General features: G+C 38.3%; 1 protein-coding gene across 1 annotated transcript; it reads left to right on the forward strand.

Moving 5' to 3' along the window:
- Window positions 1–27,998, forward strand: LOC310639516 (trifunctional purine biosynthetic protein adenosine-3-like; the record flags this gene model as incomplete). The annotated part of the gene is made up of 21 exons (XM_083361266.1): window positions 1–145; window positions 683–778; window positions 1,508–1,682; window positions 2,853–2,964; window positions 3,938–4,015; window positions 5,382–5,528; window positions 6,272–6,359; window positions 7,435–7,520; window positions 7,916–8,084; window positions 9,151–9,382; window positions 11,380–11,474; window positions 13,110–13,219; window positions 14,013–14,220; window positions 15,476–15,727; window positions 16,441–16,593; window positions 17,665–17,868; window positions 19,031–19,180; window positions 20,645–20,775; window positions 23,911–24,052; window positions 26,284–26,399; window positions 27,069–27,998. The coding sequence occupies 21 exons, from the start codon at window positions 1–3 to the stop codon at window positions 27,273–27,275; spliced, it is 3,096 nt and encodes a 1,031-aa protein (XP_083217392.1). The 3' UTR covers window positions 27,276–27,998.

Genomic DNA, 27,998 nt, shown 5'->3' on the forward strand with positions numbered 1-27,998 from the left:
ATGGCTGATCGAGTGCTTGTGATTGGCAGCGGAGGCAGAGAACATGCACTGGCTTGGAAGCTGGCACAGTCTCCACACCTGAAACAAGTGCTGGTTGCACCAGGAAATGCCGGAACAGTCAGTGATAGGAAAATGTCTAATTCAGGTAACAAGAGTATTATCTGAGAGTGCATTAATATATTTGAATGCCCCTGGAGAGAGGAAAAAAAATCTATAATACCTCCCCAAACCATTGTACCACATATTGTATAAAAATAAGTGTTTAGGACAATGCATTTGATCCATGTTTACACAGAGAAAACAATTTAATATGAATTAAATAGAAATGAATTAAATTAAATGAAGTCAGTTTAGTTACCGTAGGTTAGTAAATTAACCCAATTTTCTGAACCTGTACAATACATTGAATCACAAACTCACCAAACAAGTTGAGTTTGCATCACCCAAGAAGATGCATAAAAATTAATCAGTACTAAAACCAACCAAACTTAGCATGTTGTAAACAAAAAAAAAGAACACTCCTCCCCCAACTTATAAGATTTGTTCAGCCAACTCTTTATATACATTTTTAAAATTATTATTTTCATTAATTGCAAGATTGCTTCTGCTTCCCTTGGGAAGCACACTTTTCATATTTAGCAACTGGATATCAAAGTATATTGTTTTTTAATTTCTGTTTCAGGTGTTTTAATTAGCAATCATACTATCCTTTCCCAGTTCTGCAAAGATCATAACATCGGGTCTGTGATTGCTGGACCAGAAACTTTGCTTGCTGCTGGTAAGGTCTGAACCTCCTCCACAGCTGAGGATTTGAACTTAGATTAAAATTAATGACCCAGTCTTGGGCTGTAAAATGATATACAATCCTGGACAAGGAGTTCAGTGCTGATACATCATGACTGAATGGCATTCTAAGGATTTGATAGTGGTTTGCAATCGTTTGCTGTTCTGGAGTACAAGGATGCCTTCAGATGATGTTTTTGTCATGTAATTACCATTCCTCATTTGTGAAATTTTATGAGGAGTCCACATAATATCATCTTACTTTTGCATCCTTCCTATGTTTTCCCACATCTTTTATCTGGCAAAAAAAACTGGCTATCTGGTTATCTAGGAACAGTTTGATCCTGTTGGGCCTGAGGAAGTGGATAGGGTCCTTACAACTGTAGTTCAGCCACTTGCTTCTTAGATTCATGCCCCCAAATGTGCCAAAGAGACCGATAAGCAAATCCTAAATTTCATTCAGTGTGCGTTCCATTTTTACAACCATTAACGTGTATATTCATGAATATTCATATAGCCACTGATGACTAATAATGTTGTCTTTAAAAAAGGGGGCTAACAACATAATCTTTCCAACAATCTCATTATAATGCTAAATCAGCCAAACTCTTCCCTTTTCATAGCAATATGTACTTTTTAAATGCTCTTTGGTTCTGGGACAGTACAATAATATGACATTCAATTACATTCAATTTATCTGAGCCTTTCAGTATTTCATTACTAGGAATTGTTGATGACTTGGTAGCAGCTGGAATTCAGTGTTTTGGCCCTACAGCCAAGGCAGCCCAGTTGGGAACAAATAGATATTTCACTAACATCTTTCTTGATCAGCATGGAATTCCCACAGCCAGATGGAAAGCCTTTTCAAATCCTAAAGAAGCATGTGCTTTTATTAACAGGTAAATACTTATTTTCTTTCACTGAAGTATTAAGATTATCTGTTCTATAGATAGGATCATCACAGAGCAATGATTGTGTTTCTAATCAAATAATTTGATACAGGAGGACCTTACAAGGATTTTAAGACTCTCCGTGTGAAAAATCTTTCCTCTTTTTTATGCCTAATAATGTGAAATAACTTACATAAAATGAGTGAAACGTACTTCCAAAATCTGTTCTCATTGGTTAAAAAGAAAAATTTAAGCACAAAGACCACTTTTTCGGAGGACACATCAGAAGGAAACATTAGAGGGACATTAGAGACTATTACCACTATTGTCACGTTCTGCAGTAGTGGGAGAGCACACCTCACACCAGTCTTTCTTCCTTCTTGGTCAGTTTCTTGAAGCAGATTGCCACATCTCTGAGCATGCTCTACCCCAGTTCTGCAGGTTCACTATGAATGGCCAGTCCATGCAAGTTAGAAGCTAAAAGCTTGACTTTAAATAACTAAAAGAGTCAGATTGGACAAGTGTAGATTTATGTGTCAACATGGCTATTATGAAGTGAAAAGAAAATAGTACTAATATTCCTTGATAGAATAATGTGGGAAAAGTGTTAGAAACAATGTAAACAGTCGAAAATATGTTGACACTAATACACTACTGCAATCACTTTGTAAAAAAACATTTTATTGAGAATTCTAGCTTGCATGCACAATAATGCAGATTATTATCTCATGCCAGATCTCTGCCAACATTTGAGTCTCGTATGAGGCAGTTTAAGCAAGCCCGTCATAACTAAGCTAATAAAATTAAGACTTCCATCTTTCAAAACAGAGGCAGAAGATGTAGATGAGGCTGGAAAAAAAGAATGTTCTAGCTGTCTTTTCAGCAACTTTAGAGGTAATTTATTAGGTTTTTCAAGAGGACGTCTCTAGGAATAATTGTGATAATTGTGATCCCAAATTGGATCCTGAGACCTCTACTCTTCTATCTTCAAGACTCTACTATTCATATTCACCCTTACTGAAGTATTTACATGATGTTGATCAGAACTGTAAGAGTCTCAAGAATAATGTTGGTCCTTGATTCTGTCATATATAGTTTTCCAGTCTGCAGTTTTACAAAAAGAGACCTTGGATCATATCCTGAACATTTTCTTCTAACATGCTCTATCTTATTTTAAAGTGCAGATTTTCCTCCACTGGTGATAAAACCTAGTGGTTCCGGTCCTAGAAAAAAAATTGTTCTTGCATCCAACCGAGCAGATGCCTCTAAGGCAGCACAAGATATTCTCCAGGTGACTTAACATTTCTATGTAAATGTATTCCCTGTATTCATATTCATATATAATATTAAGAAAATACATAAATCACATTATGACTCCAGACAATACGTGAACCCTGAATGTGATTCATTTTGGTTTATAATCCGCTTAGTTTAATAGGTAAAGGTAAAGGTTCCCCCGCACATGTGTGCTAGTCATTTCCGACTCTAGGGGCCGGTGCTCATCTCCGTTTCAAAGCCGAAGAGCCAGCGCTTGTCCGAGGACGTCTCCGTGGTCATGTGGCCGGCATGACTAGACGCCAAAGGCGCACGGAACGCTGTTACCTTCCCACTGTAGTGGTCCCTATTTTTCTACTTGCATTTTTACGTTCTTTCGAACTGCTAGGTTGGCAGAAGCTGGGACGAGTAACAGACGCTCACTCTGTTACGCGGCACTCGGGATTCGACCTGCCAAACTGCCGACCTTCTGATCGACAAGCTCAGCGTCTTAACCCACTGAGCCACCGCATCCCTAGTTTAATAGTAACGTGTAATAGTAAGCTTACAGAATTTAGTGAAGTTATGTTGCAAAGTTAATTAGTGAACCAGTGGTATTTTTGCCTATCTAGATCATTATGCAAAACACTGATTCCAAGCTACTTTGGGGCCCAACTTTCCAACGTAATACAGTAGCATTTTTATATATGTAGGTATGCTGACGTGCATAGTCCCCCATATAATACTATGATTACCTTAAGGCATATTTCTGCAGCGAGCAAGAGTTGGACTCTTAATTCTAATTCTATATTTATTCGTTATCATATCAGATAAGAAATTAAGGATTTGACTTATATTCCCCTTGAGTAGAATGTGCTCTGTAAAAAGTTTTATATGTGGGAAATGAAGTGGTATTCATAGTGGAAATGCTGTAAAGGTGGTTTCTCATAAACAAGGAAAGATGAAAAGAAAAAAAGATTTGACCATTTGCTATTCTATTTATATTGCAGGACAACATGTGTTATCATTCTGAAGACTCCTCTGAGACAGTTATCATTGAAGAACTTCTTAAAGGGGAAGAATTTTCAGTGTGTTGTTTCATTAAATATTTGGGTCAGAATTATCACTGTTTGCCTGGGTTACTTTTTACCCTGACTACATATCCTAGTGTGATTATTAACATCAAAAATAAAGCTAGCAGAACGCTTAGAAAAGTGTTGAGCGTTATAGTAGTGCTAAGTATTATTAATTATAGAAATTATTTTCCGAAGACTCAGGGCGGCTTACAATCTAAGCACAAATCAAATGTGCTTAGCAATAGCCTTCATTCTATGTATATGCCTGCTTATTAGGGCTTTTGCCCCCCCCCCCAAGTGGCATTATTACAAAGTCAGCTTATTGCCCCCAACAATCTGGGTCCTCATTTTACCTACCTCGGAAGAATGGAAGGCTGAGTCAACCTTGAGCCTGGTGGGATGCGAACCTGCAATAATTGCAGATGCAATTAATTTGTTGTATTGATGTATTGGGATTTAAATTCTCATTCTGTTCTCTGGGTAATTAGTCAATCAGTTTAGGTGGTCATAGGACTGCTATGGATAAAAGAAGGGCATAAATTTCAGGAGAATACAGAAATATTTTAACTAATCCAATAAATGCTTAAAGAAAGAGTCCTTTGTACATCAAGTTTTAATTTAATTGTGGCAGCTCGTTAGCAAAGAGAATGGTCAGTATTTAAAAAGAGAAGCAAGCATAAAGGCTACATAAGGCATTTGCTCTCTAAGCCTTAACATATGGCCTAAAACTAAGCTGATTACAAGCAACAAGCCTTGATACATGTATGTGTATACATATACGTATGCATATGCACGTGTGTGCGCATGCACACACATGTATGTATGTATACACAGATACATACAGATATGGTATACACACAGACACATATACTGTATGCATATATGGGGAGGGGGCTGAGTGTGAAAGCATATATACAAAACTTTTAGGGCAATTGAAGTTTTAAATATATGGTAGTGCCAAGCCTTAACATTTTCAAGAATTTCATTAGAAAATATTATTAAAAGCCAGAAAAATTATAATTTTAAAAACATTACAGGAGAGGAGTCATAGAAATGTGTTTGGATCTCTTTCTTTTCCTGCATTGCTCCTTCCCCACGTCCGCATTTATGGAGTTCAAAATAAGGAAAAATGAAGGTTTGTAGATTTAGGGAAGAAGAGTAAGAAAACCAGAGATGAATAGACAGTTGTGGGGATAATATTAACCTCCTTGTTGTGAAACAAACCCTCAGTTAAAAAGTCAGAGTGTAGCTGGAAGGGCTTGTTGAACAGTTTGCTGATCTGGTGTGTATTAATTATAATAGAATAAATTATAATATAAATAAATTATAATATAATAAAATAAAAATATGGATTTCATTTACCATATAAGTAATCCAGTCTCCTTTGCTCTCCTTCCAGTATTTATGCTTTGTTGATGGAGCCACTTTTATTCCCATGCCACCAGTTCGGGTCCAGAAGCAGCTGCTGAATGAACGTCAGAGTCCAAGCATCATTGGAATAGGAGCCTTTGCCCCTTTTCCTAAGGTGCATCATATTTGGTCCGTGGTCTGACATGAAAGATGCCAAGAAGTCCTGTATTTTATTTATTTATTTATTTATTGATTGATTTATTTATTTATTTATTTATTTATTTTAATCCCATTTATATCCCGCCCTTCTCCGAAGACTCAGGGCGGCTTACAATCTAAGCACAAACTGCATACTGTGGTCTAGAAGCATTTGGTTACTATAGTAGGAATCTTTCAACTTTATCTTTTTTAAATGTTCAATGATATTGGTGGCTTCCTTTCTCTAAAGAAACAAAGATGTAGTGCACAGAAGGCTATGCACTTCATTAAAACATGGAGCCTCTGGCACCAAAGTACAAAGACTTATATGTACTTTAGCACATATGTACTACACCCTATAACACGTGTTTATCTGGGTTTCTGACTAGCAGGGGAGGATCAGAGTCCTGTGGTTGGTTAAAATGGTATTGTAAAAGCTGCACTGCTAAATAGACTCACAACCACACCTACCACTACCACCATCACCACTCCACACACACTGTACACAGATGTACACATATACACTGACAGTATTGAATGATTCATAAGAATTGGTAATCAATGGCATCTTGACTTCTAAAGCATGCCCTAACTTCTGTTAGGTTGTAAGACATATTTGAAAGATATGCTGTTGTAGCAAAGAGTTTGTGTGTGGGGGTTGCTATTGAAGAAAGCGTATAATAGAGAATTCTTAATGTGTTCTTTTCCTTGACTTATTAGGTTCCTGAAGTTCTTCTGGAAAATATTAAAAGCACACTCCTTCAACACATTCTTGAAGGTATGAAGGAAGAAGGTTTGTCATATGCAGGTAAGGGGCTATTCTTACTTCTGATATTTTTTTAGGAATTGTTGATTGTACTGTAGATTAGGTAGTCACAAAGTAGGGCCTCAGGTCTGCAACCATCCCACCCCACTTAAGCCTTGCATGCGACTTCTTAGTTCTTCCAAAACTTACTATTGAAATCTCAGTTCAGGCATAACAAGAAAATGAAGGACAAAACAGCCACATTTTATTTGGGTAGGTAGAATTCTGTTGCTTTAAATGGTAGCATAAATAGTAAAATATTAAAGTGAAAACAGCTCCTGACTGGAGAATGACCTTTGGCCTACTGTGCAAAGCCTGTGAGCTGACAGAACTTGTGAATCCTGTTTTAGTCCAGCTGCTTGGGGTGCTTAATTGAATGTCTCTGAAGGAGCTTGTGATGAATAGTTCAGTTTTCCAGAGTTGTCTGGCCTAGTTCTGGCACGTTGGATATGACTCTGGATGATTATCTTGTTGTTTATGTTGGAGCCCCAATCTACATCAGTTGATTTTCTTGGTTAGCAAAAGATTGCTTTAGGTCAGACATGTCAAACACAAGGCCCGGGGGCCAGATCTGGCCCGCGAAGTGGTTTCATGCGGCCCGCGAAGCCATCCTGGAAACAGTGAGGGAACGGCCCCCACTGCCTTGGCCCTGGCCCAGAGACCCTCCTCCTGCCAGAGACCCTCAGATCTGTCCCACTCCTGCCCAGGACCCCATAGGCACCCTTGATGCGAACGATGTAGAGCTGGCCATGCCCACCCAGTAGGCCACACCCACTCTAGCCACACTTGCCCAGTAGGCCACGCCCACCCAGGCCACACCCACCCGACCTCTGGAGGGCAACCGCAATGCTGATGCGGCCCTCAATGAAATTGAGTTTGACACCCCTGCTTTAGGTGTTATTCTATGAAATGTCATGTTGCATGCAGCAGGTAAGAACTGATCTGAGAACAAAAGTGATTGGGTGGGGGTTCCTGATTAAGAATACAAATCCTAAATCCACAGGCAAAAAAGACAGATAATATATTGTTTTAGGACATGTAAACAAAATCATTATTTTGCCCTTTTTTCCCCATGTAGGTGTGCTACAAATAGAATTAATGCTTACTAAACATGGTGTGAAAGTTTTAAGTGTTGGCTGTCATTTTGGTGACCCACAATGCCAGGTAAAGGAGAGGAATATAATTCCAATGAAACACTAAAACAATAGATTCATATTTTGGCTTAGCTTACTTTCTGTTGTGTTTTGTTCTCTAATTTTTTGTACATTAAGGCTGATAATGCTGCATTAGCCTTGTGAGCTAACAAAGGAGAGGCTGCTTTAACTTCCAGACTATATTAGTGTATTTTCTTCCATAGACCCCAAAGGGAATTTCCATTGCTTTCCTGCCGTACTTTGCCATGTTCCCTGAAAATATTATTCTTTATATGAATGCTTACACAGATCCAGTAGATAAACATAAATATAGGATTTGGGAAAACAAAAAACAACAAAACTAAATTCTGAAGTTAGAACTACTATAGTACTTGTATTTGATTTTTTTAATATATAATTTTGTAGATAATCCTTCAGCTTCTTAAAAGTGATCTTTATGAAGTTATCCAAGCTGCAGTTGCTGGCCAACTATGCAATTCCATATTGGCTTGGTTGGATAATTGTAGTGCTGTGTCAGTTTCCATGGAAAATGGCAGCTATCTGCAAGGTTATAAAAAGAGCATAGAAATCACTGGTAAGTTCGTTATTTTTATGTATTTTTACGTCACAGTCTTTTCTTCTGATATTTGATGATAGTTATGTTTGCTCAAAGAATAGCAAGCATCTGAGAACCCCCTCTGAGATACAGTGTTCTTAATTATTTGCTAGGTTTGTCTGTTTTCAAGAATTTCTAAACAGAAACAAGTAATTAAATGTGAAGTAGAAAATATGTCTCCCAGTATCATAGAGCAGGGCTTTTCAACCTTTTCACCGATTGTACCACTTTTAGGATATGGCAACGTCCGAATACCATCAGTCACCTAGCAAGGTGTCAAAAACTTGATGACCCCGCCCCCCCAAAGAAAAAAAGTGATGAGGTACAGGTAGTCCTTGACTTACAACAGTGCACTTAGTGTCTGTTTGAATTTACAATGGCATTGAAAAAAGTGCCCCCCAAGCCACAGCCGAGCAAGACTCCTGCCTACCTGCCCGGCGGCACTCATCCTCCTATCTGAGGTTTTCATTGTTGTGAGCATTTCTGTTGAAGTTTGGCAGCGGGGGGTGGGGTGGGGGCTGTTTGGTTTTTATTCCCACCCCCTCTTTGCTGGGTGTTTGCAGCAGGTTTTGGTCACTTCACATGACCCTGGGACGCTGTGACCGTCATAAATATAAATTAGTTGCCAAGCATCTGAATGTAAACCACAAGACCCTGGAGATGCTGCAACATTCCAGCTGATCGGCGCTTCTTCTGGGGTCAGCAGATGTGCCGGGATCAGCGCCAAGCTCCAGCTGGAGCCTGGCGCTGATCCTGGCGCTTCCGCTGAACCCTGACAGCCCTGCAGCTCCAGACATCTCTCACTCAGGCTTGTGCGGTGCTGCCACCGGTTCAGCTCATTCCCATCCCCCGCTACCACTTTTCTAGGATGGTTGCGTACCACCTGCCAGGTGTCAATTTACCACAGGTGGTACCCATACCACTGGTTGAAAAGCCCTGTCACAGAGTATGTGATTTATCTATATAACTGCAGTACAATAGTCACTATTTGTAGAAAATATTGTGAGAAAAATAATGAAGCCAGTTTTCCTTTTAATTTCTTTAGGGCTTCTTCAGGCTAAAGAGTTAGGCCTTGAAATCTTTCATGGAGCTACTGTAATAAAGGAAGGCAAAATGCTGAGTAATGGAAACAGAATCCTTACAGTAACAGCTGTCAAACAGGACATCATGTCAGCCCTTGAAGATATCTACAAAGGACTAACAGTCATTTCTATCCAGGGTGCAACCTACGGAAAAGAAATTAGCCTTCAAACTATTGCATTCTTCAGACAGTTTGTGTATGTGAACCATGGGAAATAACATGTACTAAGCCATGAGTTATGACTTTTTCTAGGATTTTCTTGCAATCCGCATCTTAAACAAAAATGGAGTTGTTCTGAGAATGTATTTATTTTTTATTTATTTTATTCAAGAAAATTCATACGGCCTACTCACTTTCAGTGACTCTGAGCTGCTTACAAAAATAACTTAATAATAAAAAAATAATATAAATATAACATAATAAAATATAAAAATATTTTTTTTATCTCTGAACAACTAAAAAACAAAAAACTATATCCACGAACGTGGTTTATAAAGGTTCTAATCAATTTATATTATTTCATTAGTATATATTAAAGATATAGAAAAACTACTCAGAGGAATAATGTCAATTCCCCTTATTTAATATCTGGCACCATTATCCATTTTTACTTCTAAATATGGCTGAATTTGGATATACTTCTTGGAAAGTATTAAATTCTGCCTGAATATATAACACTATTTTCTTGTAGGAAGCAATGGTGAGGCCTTGGTTAAAGAAATCAAGTTTAGACCCAATAGCTAACTGTCACAGTATCCAATTTCTGTTTCTTTAGCTAATATTGGAACATGTGGTGGCATCTTAACTCCAGACAACATTGAAACTGAGACAGTTTTGGTTTCTAGTAGATGACATACATAAATGTCAATGATGGAATAGAACTATACTGAATCTTTTTACCTGCTCCACAAGCAGTGGCAAAGTAGGAGAGCCAGGATTGCAGTCATTGAGCAAAGCGGTCATGTGGCATCTCGCTTAATGACCACTTTACTCAGCAACTGAGATTCCAGGTCCAATTGTGCTCATAAGTGAAGGGTTTACCTGTACAGACTTAATGCCAGTTCAGTTCAAATCATAGGCCAAGTAAACCATGGTATTAAAAACCATTATAATATTCAATAAATGTAATTAAGTAAGTAATAAGCAATTCCGATCAATGAAACCCAATATAATTTATTTATTTATTTATTTTAATTCCATTTATATCCCGCCCTTCTCCGAAGACTCAGGGCGGCTTACAAGCTTAGCAGTAGCCTTCATTCTATGTATATGCCTGCTTATTAGGGTTTTCACACGCACCCCAAGCGGCATTATTACAAAGTCAGCTTATTGCCCCCAACAAACTGGGTCCTCATTTTACCTACCTCGGAAGGATGGAAGGCTGAGTCAACCTTGAGCCTGGTGGGACTCGAACCTGCACTAATTGCAGGCAGCTGGTGTTACTTTAAGGAGGCATTAGCCCACTGCGCCACCAAGGCTCTTAATTGACATTATTTATCACTTATTAATATACACCATTGAGGGGTCCTTGCTGCTGTCTGAGTTTGTGATGATGTTGCCTAGTTGGGTAATTAAATGTCTGCAAGAAAACAACCAAGCTCAGAGAGCACCAAAGACCTCACAATTCAATCCTGAGCTGTGCTGAGCTACAAATATTATTTTCTATAGATATACCGTTGAACAAAAATAGTTTCTCAATAGTTTTAAGTACAGGAAGTATTACCTTAAGTTTCTTATGTTTTTATGCAGATTTTTTTTCATTGTTTCTGTGGTGTTGTTTTTTTAATCCCATTTATATCCTGCCCTTCTCCGAAGACTCAGGGCGGCTTACAATTTAAAGCACAAATCAATGTGCTTAGCAATAGCCTTCATTCTATGTATATGCCTGCTTATTAGGGCTTTCGGCCCCCGCCCCCAAGCAGCATTTTTACAAAGTCAGCTTATTGCCCCCAACAATCTGGGTCCTCATTTTACCTACCTCAGAAGGATGGAAGGCTGAGTCAACCTTGAGCCTGGTTGTCATTCATTTAACAAAAACAGCAATCAGAGTGGTGTTTGATATTTGCTGCATTGTAAATATCAATGGTATGAGTCCTGTAAGTGTCTGTGTCAAAGCAAAAACATTCAATGTTAGCATGTCGGAACCATGACAGTCTGCTTTATTAATTACAATTGCATTTATTTCTGATTGAGGTCCCCATCATATGAAGATAGAATTTCAGATTCCATAGCATGCAGTATCTTGGATCATTCATCTGTGTTATCCACTGCAAGGGGTACCAAGCTAGGTAAGAGGAGGATGAATGGAAGAATTCTCAATGATCCTGGAATTAAAATAAGTTTTTTTGTTCAGGGTGAATCAAACAAACCCTTGGCAAAAGTTTCCTGGATTGTTTTCATTTAGCTTGGAAGTTCTTCTCTAGTTCTTTGCACAAGAGTAATTTTCATTTTTGCCCATATACATACACACACATATCCGATCTTTGTTATTTTTATAAATAACTCAACATGACTTTCATGAATCAATAGTAGCAGCAGAGGAGGTTTTCCATTCTCTCAAAGGGCTGTGTTCTTAGTAAACTGAAATTTCTGGTTATTTAGATAATAAGCCTGAATGTATTTAAACCAAGCAACCAGTTGGATGAACTCAGTTAAAGTGGCAAGTTGGAAGACCTGAAAGACCAGGTAAGGGACAGGTGGTCATGGACAAAATCTATATGGTTGTTTGGAGTTGAAAATTACATAATGGCATATAATCAGTCTTACATACTATATATGCCAAGAACAAATACATAATAAACATTCCCATTGTCTTTCACACAGCAGAGGGAATATCTTTCCCAAGATGACCTCTGGGGTTATCCATGAGTATATCATTTAAAAACAAATATGTTTTTCTTTGGAAAATATATCTAGGTATAGTTTTAATTAATAGAATTATCAAGGAATCAAATTCAAGTACGGTAATATGAATCCATTAACATGTACTGTACTTAATTGGGTACATCTCCACTTATTAATTTACGATCTTCATATACAGAACCTTGATAAAGGGCAATGTTATATATAGAATATTCATAATGAAAACTGGTACAAATTGCTTCTATCACCACCACCCCTGTTATTTTGCTTACAGTTCTTTTGCCACTAGGTGACATAGTCGGAGCTGGCCCAGTTTCTTCTGTAAACTGCCAACATACCTTGATTGTTTCACCTTCATTTATTGTAGTTATTGAATACGATATAGAAACAGCTGTTACGTTATAATACCTGCTGCGCAGCTTTCATCTTCCACTAGCAATAGAGTTAGCATCTGCTGTTTACTATGTGTTTGTACCTGCTACAATCTCAAACAAAAAAGAGGATAAAGTGGCTGAGTTGTAAATGCATTTTTACAATAATATTTATCACAGAGAAAATCTGTTTTTATATGTAATGTGTCACTAGTTGGAATTGTTTCAGTGAATAGTGTAAAATTTTACACTCTTATCCTTGAGAAAATTTGGGGGGAGGGGAGCAAGAGAGAGAGAGCGCTACACTTCATAGTTTTTGTATGGACCTATAACCTTACTTGATATCTATGATAACAGTGACCATTTTGTTATTGAGAGCACAGGATTTTTGATTACCATGAATATAATTTTTCCCCCTGGGTAATTATATTGATGCCTGTGTACAGCACATATTGTAGCTTATGGCTGTTACACCAAATTATGCAGTGCAAAATGATCCTTGTGCATATGTGAATCTGATATGAGAACTTACACAATGCTGTCTCAACCACTTGTGCACTTTCTCCAGAACCCTCCCCTATCTCCTCATCCTCCTACAAGCATGTTGAATTGAAAGGGAGAATAGTGATGTTTTAAGTTTTCGGAAGCAATGTTATGGTCCATAATATCTCACACTTTTATGGGTTGCAGGTTGCCCTGGGCATAATGTGATCATTCCAGCCTTCTTTGATTTGAGAGCCTCTGGTTATCGGGATCCCATTCTAGTATCCCATGCTAAAGGCATTGGGACAAAACGTAAGGTAAATGGAGGCACGTCCATTTTCAAACTGGATTGCTCGTACATAAGTATGTAATTAAAAAACATAAACTTGCTCTAGTCTCATCAGAAGGGAATGACTTGCTCATAAAGACAAAAATCACTCGTTTATTTTGAACTTCTGTTTATATTTTTCTTTATTTATTTTTGCACACTGATTGTGCTGTTTATATTTCAGTAAACTCTTTTTTGTCCCTTTGTCTTTTTCCCTTCCTGTTTCCTTTTTCCTGGATTGATGAGATAATTTTGCTGGACAAAATATCTTCAAACTTTAAGGCTGCACTAAATGCAATGCATGTAAGAGTGGGGGAGTTTCTTAGCTATGTGTTTCCCTTTCTCAAAGTTGCGATTTGCTTGGTGCATTTATATCTATTGCTTTTTTGGCTTTTACTAGATTGCTAGCAAGATAACATCTGATTCCGCAAGACTCATACAATTGATTATATTTTACTTATAATTGCATGAGCCTTGTGAAATCAGATAATTGTGTTATTTTTAATTATTGAAAATCCCAACCCCTTTAGAGCAGATTTACTTTTACCATGAATTATCTCTTCCATTGCAACCTTCTACATATTTTCTTGTCATTAGAGACGAGGAAAACGTATTCTACTGTGTCCTCTTCTGATGCACTGATGGAAGCTTCCTATTAGCCAAACAATACCAGACGGTTTTCAGCTGAGTTTTTGGATCCATCAAAATTTATTGCAGTAATATTTTTGTATGAACAATTATTTACTTTACAGCGTGTGGCTAATTTGTCTGACTTTTTACAGATTGCCCAGTTGTGCAATAGGCACGACACAATTGGCCAGGACTTGGTGGCTATATGCGTCAATGACTTGCTGGTTCAAGGAGCTGAGCCTCTGTTCTTCCAGGGCCATTTTGCATTTGGGAAACTGGATGCTGGTGTGGCTCATCTCACTCAGGCTATCTCAGATGGGATAGCTGAAGCTTGTAAACTGGCGGGATGCACTTTCCTTGGTACGAGCACTTTTAAATCAGTTTTTAAACTACTTCCCTGAATCCTAGTGGCCCTCATTTCCAGTTGTAAGGCTGAATCTGAGAGCACTTCCATCCTACCACTTCCGTTCCCTAATCCCTGAAAAAGAGTTTCATTTCTGTTGAACTTGAAAGATTGAAACAATACGGGGCCAATAGGAAAGTCACCCAAGCAGTGCCTTTTCCTCATGAAGAAAGAACAATCTCATCGTCCTCATTCAGTTACTGATCCTCTCCTCCACGTTTTCAGTACGTGTTATGCACATTTGTCCATTTACAAAACAGCCAGACAAAACATTCTGAGCTGTCCATATGATGGGGAACTTCTTAGCAGCAAAGGCATCGTTCTTCTTTTGTTATATTATGATAAAACTTTGGCATTATTGCAACTAAGCATTTCAATACTTTTATTCATGGTTGCCCACCGCTAGAGCAACTGGAAAAAGAGAAAAAGAAAAAGCATTTATAGACTTGCCACAGGAAAAGGATGCTGTAGCTTTGGGGGAAGAACAGATAGTAATTCTACGTGTACAGCGTAGAACCTAAGAAGAGGGATGACACAGCCAATAGAAAAATGGCCTTTACAATGTAGCACAATTACAATAATTCATCTTCAGATGTGAATGTACTTCTGGTGTAGGGCAAAATTCACAGGGCAAATGTCCTAATTAAGGGCTATTCCAGATAAGAAAACACACACACAGAGAGAGAGACAAAACACACTATCAGTGGTTTTCTCATTACATGAATGGAGGTTAACAAGAACTTAGCTTGCTTTTTTTCTTTTACAAAAATGATGTTTGAAACTATGAGGCACTGTTAGGGAAGCTTTTTTCAAGTTACTAATCCTAGTAACCTGCTAGCAATGTACTCAGAGTACATATATATATAGCATCTCTCCTACAGTTGTATACATTTAGATTACCAGTTTAAGATTGACGGGGTGGCTAAACCGGACAAAGTTGTGGATCTTACAGGTCTTAATATATAATTTGGCATACAATTACTGTACCTGTTGCATGCACATGTGTAAGGGTTTTGGAAGCATCCCAACAGTTTATTCATTTATGCATGCTTTTGTTGGCCTTTATCAATACAATACATTTTGTTGTTGGTCGTTTAAAATCAAAGGTCAGGGCTTTTACTAACCTGTGCTATTTTAAACTGGATTTCAATGGAATGATGGTTTCTAGATTTTCTTAGGATGCACTGTGTTTGTTTGCTCCCTTTTTCCCAGGAAGAGAAACTAATGAAATGCCTGCCACTTGTGCAGCTGGAGAATACAACCTGGTTGGTTTTGCAGTTGGTGCTGTGGAGCGAGGCATGAAGTTTCCTCGGCAAGGGAACATTGTCAATGAAGATATTGTGATTGGAATAGCTTCTTCAGGACTTCATCACCAAGGATTTGATGTTGTGAAAAAGATTTTTTTAACATCATCCCTACACTATTTCTCTCCTGTTCCTGGTGGATATGGCAACTATACTTTAGGCATGTAAACACTTACCACTTTTTATTCCACACTTTTCTTGGAAAGAAATAATTTTCTGTCATTAGGTATCGTGCAAGGGACACACACACACACACACACACACACACACACACACACACACACATATATATATATATATATATATATATATATATATATATATATATATATATATATATGCGGTGGCTCAGTGGGTTAGGATGCTGAGCTTGTCGATCAGAAGGTCGGCAGTTTGGCGGGTTTAATCCTGAGTGCCATGTAGCAGAGTGAGCGCTTGTTACTCTTCCCAGCTTCTGCCAACCTAGCAGTTTGAAAGCACGTAAAAATGCAAGTAGAAAAATAGGGACCACTACGGTGGGAAGGTAACAGCGTTCCGTGCGCCTTTGGCGTCTAGTCATGCCGGCCACATGACCATGGAGGCGTCCTCGGACAAGCGCTGGCTCTTCAGCTTTGAAACGGAGATGAGCACTGGCCCCTAGAGTCGGAAACGACTAGCATGCATGTGCAGGGGAACCTTTACCTTTACCTAGACATATACACTGTTATATAGTTTTACTGTATTAATTGCAACTCTTTGTATGTTCTGATCCTGATGATGTAGGCTCATTCCTAGAATACTTTGAGGTTAGGAATTTAATTTATTTTGTTTCCTTCAAAAACAGAAAAATGCTATCTTCTGTTTCTTAAAATTAATTTCCTTGTATCTTAATAGGAGACCAGTTGCTAACTCCAACCAAAATCTATAGCAGAGCCCTCCTTCCTGTCCTCCGATCAGGAAATGTAAAAGCCTTTATCCATATTGCTGATGGAGGATTGTCGGGTGCTTTTTCCCAGATCCTTCCTGAACGCTTTAGTGTTGTTTTGAGTAAGTAGAAAAAGCTTGGAATGTTGTACCAACTGTAATCCGATAAGATGGTGAAAAGAAATCTGCTAAAGAATGAATGTAGGCATATCCTCTGGTGGACATGTGTAATATAATGTATACTGTAAATAGATTATATGTATAATATACTGTATAATAAAGTTGGTGGAATGGAAAAGAAAGAAAACCTGGAAGGTAGTCAATCCATCAAAGAAAGGATGGGCTCGGTAGAGAACCACTTCCTTAAGGAAATGAGACTGGAAGTTTCAGTGCCTCTTATGCTATCAATTCCAAAATTTTCTACACTATTCTGAGAGGAGAATAGGAATCTAAAGATATAAAAATAGATCTTTAAGGTTCTGGTCACATCAGAAATCAACTTCTTGATTTTAATTACTGGTCTAGGAGTTAACAGGAAAAGCCTGTGTAGGAATCCCCAGCTTTGAGGGGCTGGTAAGCACATTTGGAATTTTGAGAGCACTTTATGGGTAATCTTCCAAAATGGTTGTGGAAAGGTTACCTGTTCACAAAATGGATGCCAAAGGAAGACAGCAATCTGATAAATTGATGCTTTCTCAGTGGCTATTTACTGCTTCCTGTCATCTGATTTCCTCTGCTTGTTTTTGTCTTTTCTTCTATTAGTATGGTTTACTTCCAAACAAGCCCATTCATCATTTTTATTTTCTAAAAAAGTTTATAAGGCCCATTTGATGACCAAAGGTACTTTTGGAAGGAAAAATGATACTAGTGACGAGGATTTTGCATTGCAACATACTTATTATCATTTTTTTAAAAAAAAATGATTTAAATATGTAAACAAAAAAAAGGTAATTGAAGTGTAGGTTCTGGAAGACCCCAAGAAAACATCTATGACACTTTGGACGATAATGAAGATTGGGGGTCTCCAATCACATTGGTCTCAATCATATTCTCAGCTGTCTGTATGTTTCTTTTTTCCCCTTTGCAAATCGTAAGATTAATCTGGGTTGCGATGTTAAAGGGAACAAAATATAATCTATATTTGCGCTGCTGTGTAAGAACTGGGTTGTCCTTTACAAATCATCTGCTTTTTAGATACCTGTGAGTGGAAGATTCCATCAATTTTCTCCTGGCTCCAAGAGGAAGGAAACCTCTCAGAAGAAGAGATGGTGCAAATATTCAACTGTGGGATTGGTGCTGTTTTAGTAGTCCAGACAGAAGCTGCCAAGCAGGTGCTGAAGGATGTCCAGAAAAATGAGGACGCATGGGTGATTGGAAAAGTTGTTCACCGAACTGCAGGTTATTTAATTGACTAAGCATGTATAAGAACAACTTTATCTTCTTACTGAAACCAATTAAAGTGTGGAAAGATCTCAACTTGGTTTTGAATAATCTGTGTTAGGTTTCTGCAGCTATATCAGTATTTATGAAATACTTCTGAAAATCCATCAGATTTCGGAAAATAGTTATAACCAATCTAATAACCAAAACAATTTCAAATTTACTTTATGGTTTTTCAAGCAAGTATACAGTGCTGAGTTTCTTTTAATAAAGCCTGTAGATCAACATTTAGCTCCAGTTCAAGAAGAAAGTGACATACAAATTCATATTCTTCTCAGAACTATTCTTAGTCATTTCATGCCCTGTTATAATTTTACTTCTATCCATATAGACACAAGAATGAGGGTTTCAAGTCTCAGTTTCAGTATGCAATATTCATTATGAGAAGCATAATTGTGCATTGTCTTTTTTGAACGGATTCTCAAAATGCACATGAAACCTTTCTCCAGTACACTATTACAGTATATATAAATTAATTAGGAAGTATTGTAGTCAGAGTAGACAAATGGATTTTGGTATCTTCTCCAAGGTTGTGTAAATTGTGGCCTAACCTTTATGGATGATTGGTAACTTGTGTTAAGTAACCTGTTGCTCTCCAGATGTTTTGGGTTACAACTCCCATACTCTCTAGAGCCAGGGTTAGGCAACCTCAGCTCTTTTATGACTCATGGACTTCAACTCCCAGAATTCCCAAGTCAGCTGACTCGGGAATTCTGGGAGTTGAAGCTCATGAGTCATAAAAGAGCCGAGGTTGCCTACCCCTGCTCTAGACATTAACCATTCTAACTGGGATTGCCTTAGAACTAAATTTCAGAAGATGTTAAGGTTTCCTATCCCTGTCTATGTAATGAAAACGCTGGCCTTAATGAGAAAGATGCTGTGCAGTACACTTTACTAATGACTACTTTTGATTCTTTTTGTGGCGTGAATAAAAATACAGAGTGTCGGTTTAGGAATAAGTATCAGGTGAAGTGCAAGAGATTTCTATTTGATAGTATAATTACAGGAAAGGTTATCCTTTCAGTAATTAGTTCAAAACATCTGGAAAAAGCCAAATTTAACTGAATTTTGAATTTAACGCTTGTAGTTACTTTATTTTTTTTATCATATACTTCTTCAGGGTATCCCCAGGTAGAAATCAAGAATCTCTCTGAGGTCCTGCTAAAATATAAATGGCCATTTTTGAAGGATGTTTCAAATGCAGACAATCAACCTCAGATCATACACGGAAGGCATAAAGTTAGAGTAGCCGTTCTTATTTCTGGATCAGGTAACCATGCAATTATTTTCTGTGGTTACTAATGTCGCATTGTATATTTGATGCATACCCTGTCTTATAGTTGAAGTTGCTTGTCTGTATTTTCCATATCTGCTTGAAGCTACTTTCTTAAGATTTGTGAAAAGTTATCGCATTTCTAGTAGTTATGCTTTGGATCAAATTGAAAATTAAGTAGAACTTCCAATCTCCAAATTTACCATTAAACTAATTGTTCAGATCCGTTGAATATCTTTAATGGCAATTGGAAGCATCTTCAGATTTTAGGAATAAAATTCCTAAAGAAAGCAGAATGGTGCTGTGGTTTGAGAGGAAAGCTTTTTCAGTTGGATTTATATAACTGAACGGAATGTGAAACCTTCAGATTCTTAGGCTGCCTATGGATGCAATACTACCTTGCAGTACATCCCAATGAACACAACCGAGCTCACTTACATAAAATCCACGAATGGTAAACTTAATCCAGGAGAGCAATGGAGTTTTCTCCAGATGGGTAGGCTGGGGTTGAGAAACATGCTTCAGCAGATTTCTAAACTTAATAGGCAAATAAGGAAGAAAGGGAGCAATGTTAACCATCTGAATTTAATTATGCTATGTTATGCTGTGTCATTTGTAAACGTTTTCAGATGAGAATTTTTTGTAATAGGCTTCAATCTATTAAAATAATCAAGAAACCTTTCATAATAAAAAAAGGAAAATACGAGCTTATATTTTCTGTCTGAATGTCAGAATAAGCCTTTCTTGTTCTGAGCCCCCAAATTACACAATGTGGCAATAATAAATATCACATATATATCCCATATATCTATGGGATCGCCTTTCCCTAAGGACCTCTGCCAATCTTATTAGGTGAGGTAGGGTGGCTACATTCCTAGTCCCAATAAAGGAGAATGTTTGTAGCTCAGGGTTGAAATGAGAGGTCTTTCGTATTCTCTGAGCTTGGTTGTTTTCTTGCAGATGTTTCATAACCCAAACTAGGTGACATCATTAGTGCTAGATGATGCTAAAACCGATGACGGTACCTAGTTTGAGTAATGAAACAACCAAGCTCAGAAAGTGACAAGGGGTTTATATTCCCCTGAAATTCTGCAGGCCTCCATCCTCTGAGCCTTTTATAAAGCTTTGAAGATCTGTCTTTTTCTCCAAGCACTGAGATAAGATCAGATAATTGCACATTAGATGTTTGACTTGTTGCCAGGCCTTTGTTTTTTTCAATGCTTTAATCTGCTTAGTTTGATAGTTTTAATATGATTTTACATGTTGTTTTAATTTTTGAATATGATCCATTCAAATTTGGTTATGAGTGCCCATATAAATGTGTTAAATGAATGAATGAATAAATAAATAGACACTGCATTATTAATGGGGCATTTCTTTTGCTTGTCTCAAGAAAATGTCATTTTCAGCATTTCAGGATGGTCTTTTGATGCATTTTGCATGTTTTTCTTTTATTTTGAGATACAAGCCTTTCAGCACTCCTGTCATATGCAAAAGAGCCTGCAAGTTGCTCTCAGGTAGTCCTAGTAATTGCCAACAGATCTGGGGTGGAAGAACTAAGGAATGCAACCTTGGCTGGGATCCCAACGAGGGTAAATACTTTCTATTGTTTTCACTCACCTAAGAAAACAATTCAGCTTTCAGGTTGTGATGTGCAAGGAAGCTTTGTAGCTATCTGATTTACATTGTCTCTTGTTAGGATATTTTTTTCCCTTTTCTGAATTATTGCTTTCAGTCTGTTTTTGACATTAATTGATGAGTTACTTATTGTAATGTACATTCTAAAAAAATTACATTCACTATTTTGGAGGCTCCACAGATAAAAAGGCGCCACATGACCCAGTTCATTAATGTATATTTAGTTCCAGGTTATGATATAATCTAATATTTATTTGAATACATCTCTAAGCCTACTAGCAAAACACTCACACTGCCTTCACACGCATTTAGTAAAGGCTATATCACTACAGTACAAGTGTGCCTTGTGACTGGTGGCCATCCAAGCCAAGGGGTACTAACTTCTTCTAATATTTAGAGGGAAGTTAGACAACCTGTGAAACATTGGATCATCCTTTCACAGATACTCCCTTCAACAATGACAGAACTTCTCATGGACTGCCTTCACTGGAAAAGTTAGGATAGATTCAGAGGAGCCTAAGGACAATTCATAACAACCAACATGCTGCAGCTGAGTCACCGCGGGACAAGAGTTACACTAATATCAAAGAAACGGTGAACTAGGATCATTAAAGATGCAAAAGGAGGGACAAAATGAAATGCGAATGATAAAAATTTAAAATAATTTTTAAATTATTTAAATAATTAAGTTGAATCGTTCCATGGTGAGTAGTCCAGTGGTGAGTTAGCTATAGCGAGTTGTCCTACAGCAAGTTGTCCTGGGCAAGTTGGTCACAGTGAGTTATCCAGTTCAAGATTCAGAGATAGATCAGCCTTGAAAATAGCCTACATTGAGCTGAATTGTACTAGACAAGCATCGGCACATGAAACATTATATATTTTGCATTTGTCATAAAATACTATATGTCATATGAATATTTCCAAATTTGCCAAATTTCAATTCTACAGGAATAATGGGCCCCAGATTTTGGACACATTCTGTAATTTAGTCCATTTGAGGTACCTTGGTTCAAAAATAATTGCCATATGATGTAGTGTTTCACCCAGTTAAAGATTACAAGAATGAGAGTACACGGAGAGTACAGAGTCTATATATAGTCTATAGATTATGTATAATCTATATACTATAAGACAACCACAACTAGAGAATGCAGTCAATAGAACAACAGCTTAATTACCACAAGATCTAAAGCAGGGCTTTTCAACCAGTGGTACAGGTACCACCTGTGGTACACTGGCACCTGGCAGGTGGTACGCGACCATCCTAGAAAAGTGGCAGCAGAGGAGGGGAATGAGCTGAACTGGTGGCAGCACTGCACAAGCCTGAGTGAGAGATGGCTGGAGCTGCAGGGCTGTCAGGGCTCAGAGGAAGCGCCAGGATCAGCGCCAGTCTCCAGCTGGTGCTCGGTGCTTATCCTGGCGTTTCTGAGCCCAGAAGAAGCACCGATCAGCTGGAATGTTGCAGCATCTCCAGGGTCTTGTGGTTTACATTCAGATGCTTGGCAACTGATTCATATTTATGATGGTCACAGTGTCTCAGGGTCATGTGAACTGACCAAAACCTGCTGCAACCACCCACCAGATGGGGGGAATAAAAACCAAACAGCCCCCACCCCACCCCCACTGCCAATCCTCAACAGAAATGCTCACAACAATGAAAACCTCGACAGAAGGAAGAGCGCCGCCAGACAGGTGTCTTGCTCGGCTGTAGCTTGGGAGGCACTTTTTTCAGTGCCATTGTAACTTCGAACAGTCACTAAGCAAACTGTTGTAAGTCAAGGACTACCTGTACTTCATCACTTTTTTTCTTCTTCTTTTTTTTGGTCATCAAGTTTTTGACACCTTGCTAGGCGACTGGTGGTACTTGGATGTTGCCATATCCTAAAAGTGGTACAATGGGTGAAAAGGTTGAAAAGCCCTGATCTAAAGTACAGAAATAAATATGAGGGAAATATTAGTCACATACATGCCCATTCTGTTGCCAGAGACAGAGTAGCAAATGACATCCCCAGCTGATCAAATGGAGCATAGCATCTTCTGGATGGTTTATACCAAAGTCCCCTCCAGAGTGCAAATATTTCCAACTTGTATTTTCAATTTTACTTTGTTTTGACTGTAAATTTGTCCTTGCATCAATTGCCAAGAAATTCTTCTTAGGGTATGTCTGCCTCCTTGCAAAGTGCTGCTGGTGTTTCTAGAAGAATCATCTACTTAGCTTTGTGTCACTTTTTCCACATTGGGAGAAGTCCAAGTTCAAACAGAGGACCCAGATTGTTGGGGGCAATTAAGCTGACTTTGTAATAATGCCGCTTGGGGTGTGTGTGTGAAAACCCTAATAAGCAGGCATATACATAGACTGAAGGCTACTGCTAAGCTTGTAAGCCGCCCTGAGTCTTCGGAGAAGGGCGGGATATAAATGGAATTAAAATAAAAATAAAAATAAAAAATAAACAGATAAGTAGGAAAAGAAGCAAACAAGTGAAGTGAAAAATATGGCACCACACTATACTTCTAAGAATGGAAATACATTGCAGCCATGGGGGTGGAGATGACTTTTCCAAGACTGACTTCAGTGATTAGCATCATTAAGCATCTGTAAAGTTCAATAAATTGATTGTAGATACACTGTGTATCTTTTTGACCATGGCACTACATGGTTATATCTTCTCTCTTTAAGTATGACATAGGTAATAACAAAGAGATTTCTTCTTACTCTCTCTTTTTGGTGGGCTAGAGGTGGCACTCCTTAGTTAGTTAGCTGTAGTATCCTTCTTCCAAGTGATGAATTACTTGAAAACGATCTGCACAATTGTCTGTTACTATAATACACATTGTTTTTCAATAAGAATTGTAGTATGGAGACCCAATAAATGGGGAAAAGAACTTATCCAATCCAAAAAGTGGGAATGAAGTGCAATGTATATTTAACTTTGAATCTTGAAACCTCACAGATCGTACTTGGTAGATGTTGTATATCCACCTAAATGGCTTTCAGATATATATTGGTGACTGTTAAAAGAATCGTTTTCAGTGTTCACCCAAACACTTAGGAGGTTTTGCCCTCTCTAATTTCCTCTTAACTATTGCAGGTAATTGACCATAAACTGTATGGAAGCACATCAGAATATGAAAGCACAATTGATAGTGTCCTTGAAGAATTCTCTATTGAACTGATTTGTCTATCGGGATTTATAAGAATTTTGTCTAGTAACTTCCTTAGGAAATGGTATGGTAAGCAAGTTAGATGAAATATTATTGTTAACAGTAATGGATCTATTCTTGTTTGTTTATTTATTTTATAAAGTCATTGAATCAGCACATGACTCTGGGTAGAATACCTCATCAGCAAAAGCAGTAGAGTCATGCAAAACAATATAATAAACAAGTACAGAAAAACAAATACAAAGACACGAGGACATAAAGTTTCAGGAAAATTCATTTGGCAGGATCAGTGTGTGGAGAAAGAGCTAGGTCTTCAGTACTTTTCAAAGGCACGCAGGGTTAGGGCCGACAAAATCTGGGGAGATGCTGTTCCAAAGGCAAAGGCCAGCAATAGAGAAGGCATTTCTATTGGATCTTGTCAGATGATATTGCCTAAACAAAAAAATCCAATATACCAACTTTTCAGATGCTACCAGACAAGGAGACATAACTGGAGGTAGATAATTCCACAAGTAACCTGGCCTGAGCCATCGAGAGTTTTGTAAGTGACAACCAGTATCTTGAATTGCACCCAGAAACTCACTGGTAATCAGTGCAGCTCATGAAGCAGAGCTGGTATACGCATACTGAGGTATTCCTACAAATGTCTCTGTGGCTACGTGTTGGCTAGTTGCAGCTTTTAAATGGATATCAAGAGCAGTCCCATTTACAGTGCATTGCAATAATCCAATGGCAAGCAGACTGAGGGATTAAGGGCCATGTTCCCAATTGGCACACAAGATGGAGCTGTGCAAATGCTCTGCAAATGAACCACTGCTGCCATCCATTCCCCAAGCAGGAACCGAGAATATAGGAGAAGCCCCAAATTCCTCACTGTTTAGGGCAGTGTGACCCCTTCCAGAAACAAAAATGGAAAGCATTCAGAGCCAGGTGGTCCAAAAACCCACAGCCACTTGGTTTTGTGAGGGTTCAAGTCTAAGCCTTTTCTCCATTCACATCTCTAAAGATGCCAGACAGTGGGGCAGAATGTCAGTGCATCACTTGGGTAGCCCAGAGATGAGATGTACAACTGAGCATCATCAGCATAGTGAACATATCTCACCCTATGCTTACAGATGACCTCCCTCATTGGTCTCTTGTAGAAATTAAATAGGAGTGGAGGGAGAATTATGCCCTAGGTACCCTAAAGACTTGGGCTAGATCTCTTACCACCACTCCCTCCCATCAAACTGACAGGAACTAGCCCTGAGGGGAAAAAATCACCATAGTAACCTTGTATTGCACTCTCAATCTTTTAACCAATCCAGCAGGATAACATGATACTTGCTGGTATTGAAGGATGCCAAGGGATCAAGGAGGACCAGATTGAATGTACTACTTCAGTCCTGGTTATAGTCCCCCTACAGATCTTCAAGTGCGATCAATGCCATCTCTGTATTGTGCCCAGATCTGAAATCTGCCTGCAAGAATCCAGATAATCTACCTCATTCAGAGCATTTTCTAGCAACAGCCTGAACACCTTCTCAACAACTTTCCCTGTAAAAGAAATGTTGGACATAGGCAAAAATTATTCAGCATGGTTGTGTCTGCTGATGGCTCCTTGAGGAAAGATTGGATCACCACTTCCTTAAACCATGCAGGACCATCCCTTCTCTCAGATACATTCACCACCTTTTGTGCCCAAACACATAACATCCCATTTCTGCCTGTATATAAAAATTCACCATATTTCTGCATTTTACAGGGTTACAGGTGTTGTGTTGCAATGAATAGGCCAACTTGCCACTACATTTTATATGACTTTAAAATTAAAATTTAGACATTTAAAAAGTGAATGAAGAGGTGCCTTGGGCATAAATCTGCTTTGGAATTTGAATTTGTCATATTTATTGAGCTGTGGACACATGGTTAGAATGCAGTATTGCAGGCTACCTCTGCCCATAGTCTGGAGTTCAATCCTAGCAGGCTCGAGGTTGACTCAGCCTTCCATTCTCCCAAGGTCGGTAAAATGAGGACCCAGATTGTCGGGGGCTATAGGCTGATATTTTTAAGCCACTCAGAGAGTGCTGTAAAGCACTATGGAGCAGTATATAAGTCTAACTTGTATTGCTATTTCTACTGCTGTTATTCCTCATTACTACTCAGAAGAGATATTTACTGTTGAAAGTTTAGCATATATAACAACCCTTTCTACTACAATAAGTTTTAGATGTATAATCTAAAACATTTAAATTAATTATCTGTTTGTGTCTTGTATTGCCATACTATCTGATAATTCCCAATATGATTATTAATTGTAGGAAAGATGTTGGGAACTTACCCATCAGTCTCACCATCAACTAAGAGAATTAACACCTATAATCAAGCACATCCATCTATAGACGAAATTGTTGGCTGTACTGTACATTTTGTACTTGTAAGTATGTTTTTCTGGATTGGCAATAAACACATTTTCTGTGTTCTATATATTGGTAGGTAATAATTATTACGTTCACAACTAGCATGGCTTGTCTGTTTGATGTTTACTGCAATTTCATTAATAAAATAATAATATCTACCAAGATTTGGGAAATCCTTTTGTAGAAATTGAGGCTACGGAATATTGTTATTCCTCTACCTTTGTGTAAAGAAATCAACTCAAACATTCCAAATTATGTTATACCTCCTCTGTCCATATTTCATTGAACTTTTATGGTAATTAATTTTATAGCATCTACCTCTGGTGCAACTATCTATAATTAAATATTCTTTAGATGTATTGGACTACAACTCCACCTACTCCTGTTAATATAGAAGGTAGTATTTTGCTCTGGCTATTTTAATATATTGGATGAGGAATATTGTCTTGATTTCATGCGTGAGCAAAATTCTTCATACACTGACTATCTAAATAAAATATTCTTACTGTACCCTTGTCCCATTTCTAAACATTTTGTTAATTAATTGTCTCTTCTTAGTGAACAATTCTATTGTTCATATAATTTAAGTAAACAAGTCACTGCTCTGTTTTCCGCTATTTGTCTTTCACGTTAACCTTGCTAGTAAGTGTCTGGATAAGGGACGTTTTCCCTTCTCTTTCTTTCAGGAGGAGACCAGTCCTGAAGCAATAATTGTACAAGAGCCGGCATATACAAAAACAGAAGATACACAGGAGACCTTATCTGCAAAAATCAAAGAAGCAGAGAACCGGGTCTTTCCCATGGCTCTGCAACTGGTTGCCAGTGGGATGGTGCAGTTAGGAGGAGACAGAAAAACCTACTGGAAAAGAGAAAGACAGGAGCTAAACTGCTGAAAGGAAAGGCGGGATTGTTAATGCTTTTGTGGCAGCCATTTCAGATAGTGATGAATGACAGTGGTTGAGATTCTAAATTCAGTTTTGGTTTCAGTCTGTCACTTCCTTGTATACAGCAACTTTCCCCCCACCTTTGCTTATATAGTTACAGCCAGGGCTTTTTTTCTCGTAGAACGCCCAGAACGGAGTTCCGGCACCTTTTTTTTGGATGGAAACTTGTAGGGTAGGCAAGGTGGGTTGTAGGACATGTGTGAGTTCCGGCACCTTTTTCTTTTACAAAAAAAGCACCGGTTACAGCTTTCCTTCCATAAGCCAGAGCGTTAGAACCAGCAATGGCTCCCTGGGGTGAGAAAAGGTATGGGCATAATGTGAGCTTCAAATAGTTCCTCTTCCCAAAGGCCAGTAGCTGCATTAGACACTGAGCTTGGGGTTTTTTTTTTCCCCCTATCCATTTACACTGCAATACCTAAATCGTTAATTGCCAGGGACTTTCTTACCACTGAGCATCAGCACAAAGGTCAGCCCAGGAGATGAAGCAGTTATAGATGGCCCTGGCATTTGCTGCCACTATTTCCTCAACCAAGAATATAGGAGCAAGACTGAAAGAAAGAAATGCCTTCCCCTCTCCATTAATTGAAATGGCGCAAGGATAAGCTTAATGTTTGCAATCTGTAGTTAGTCTGCAGCAATTGAGCCCCGGATTGCAAGCTCCTAAATCAAAAC

Source organism: Vipera ursinii (assembly GCF_947247035.1).
Source record: "Vipera ursinii genome assembly, chromosome: 4".
Taxonomy (NCBI): Eukaryota; Metazoa; Chordata; class Lepidosauria; order Squamata; family Viperidae; genus Vipera; species Vipera ursinii.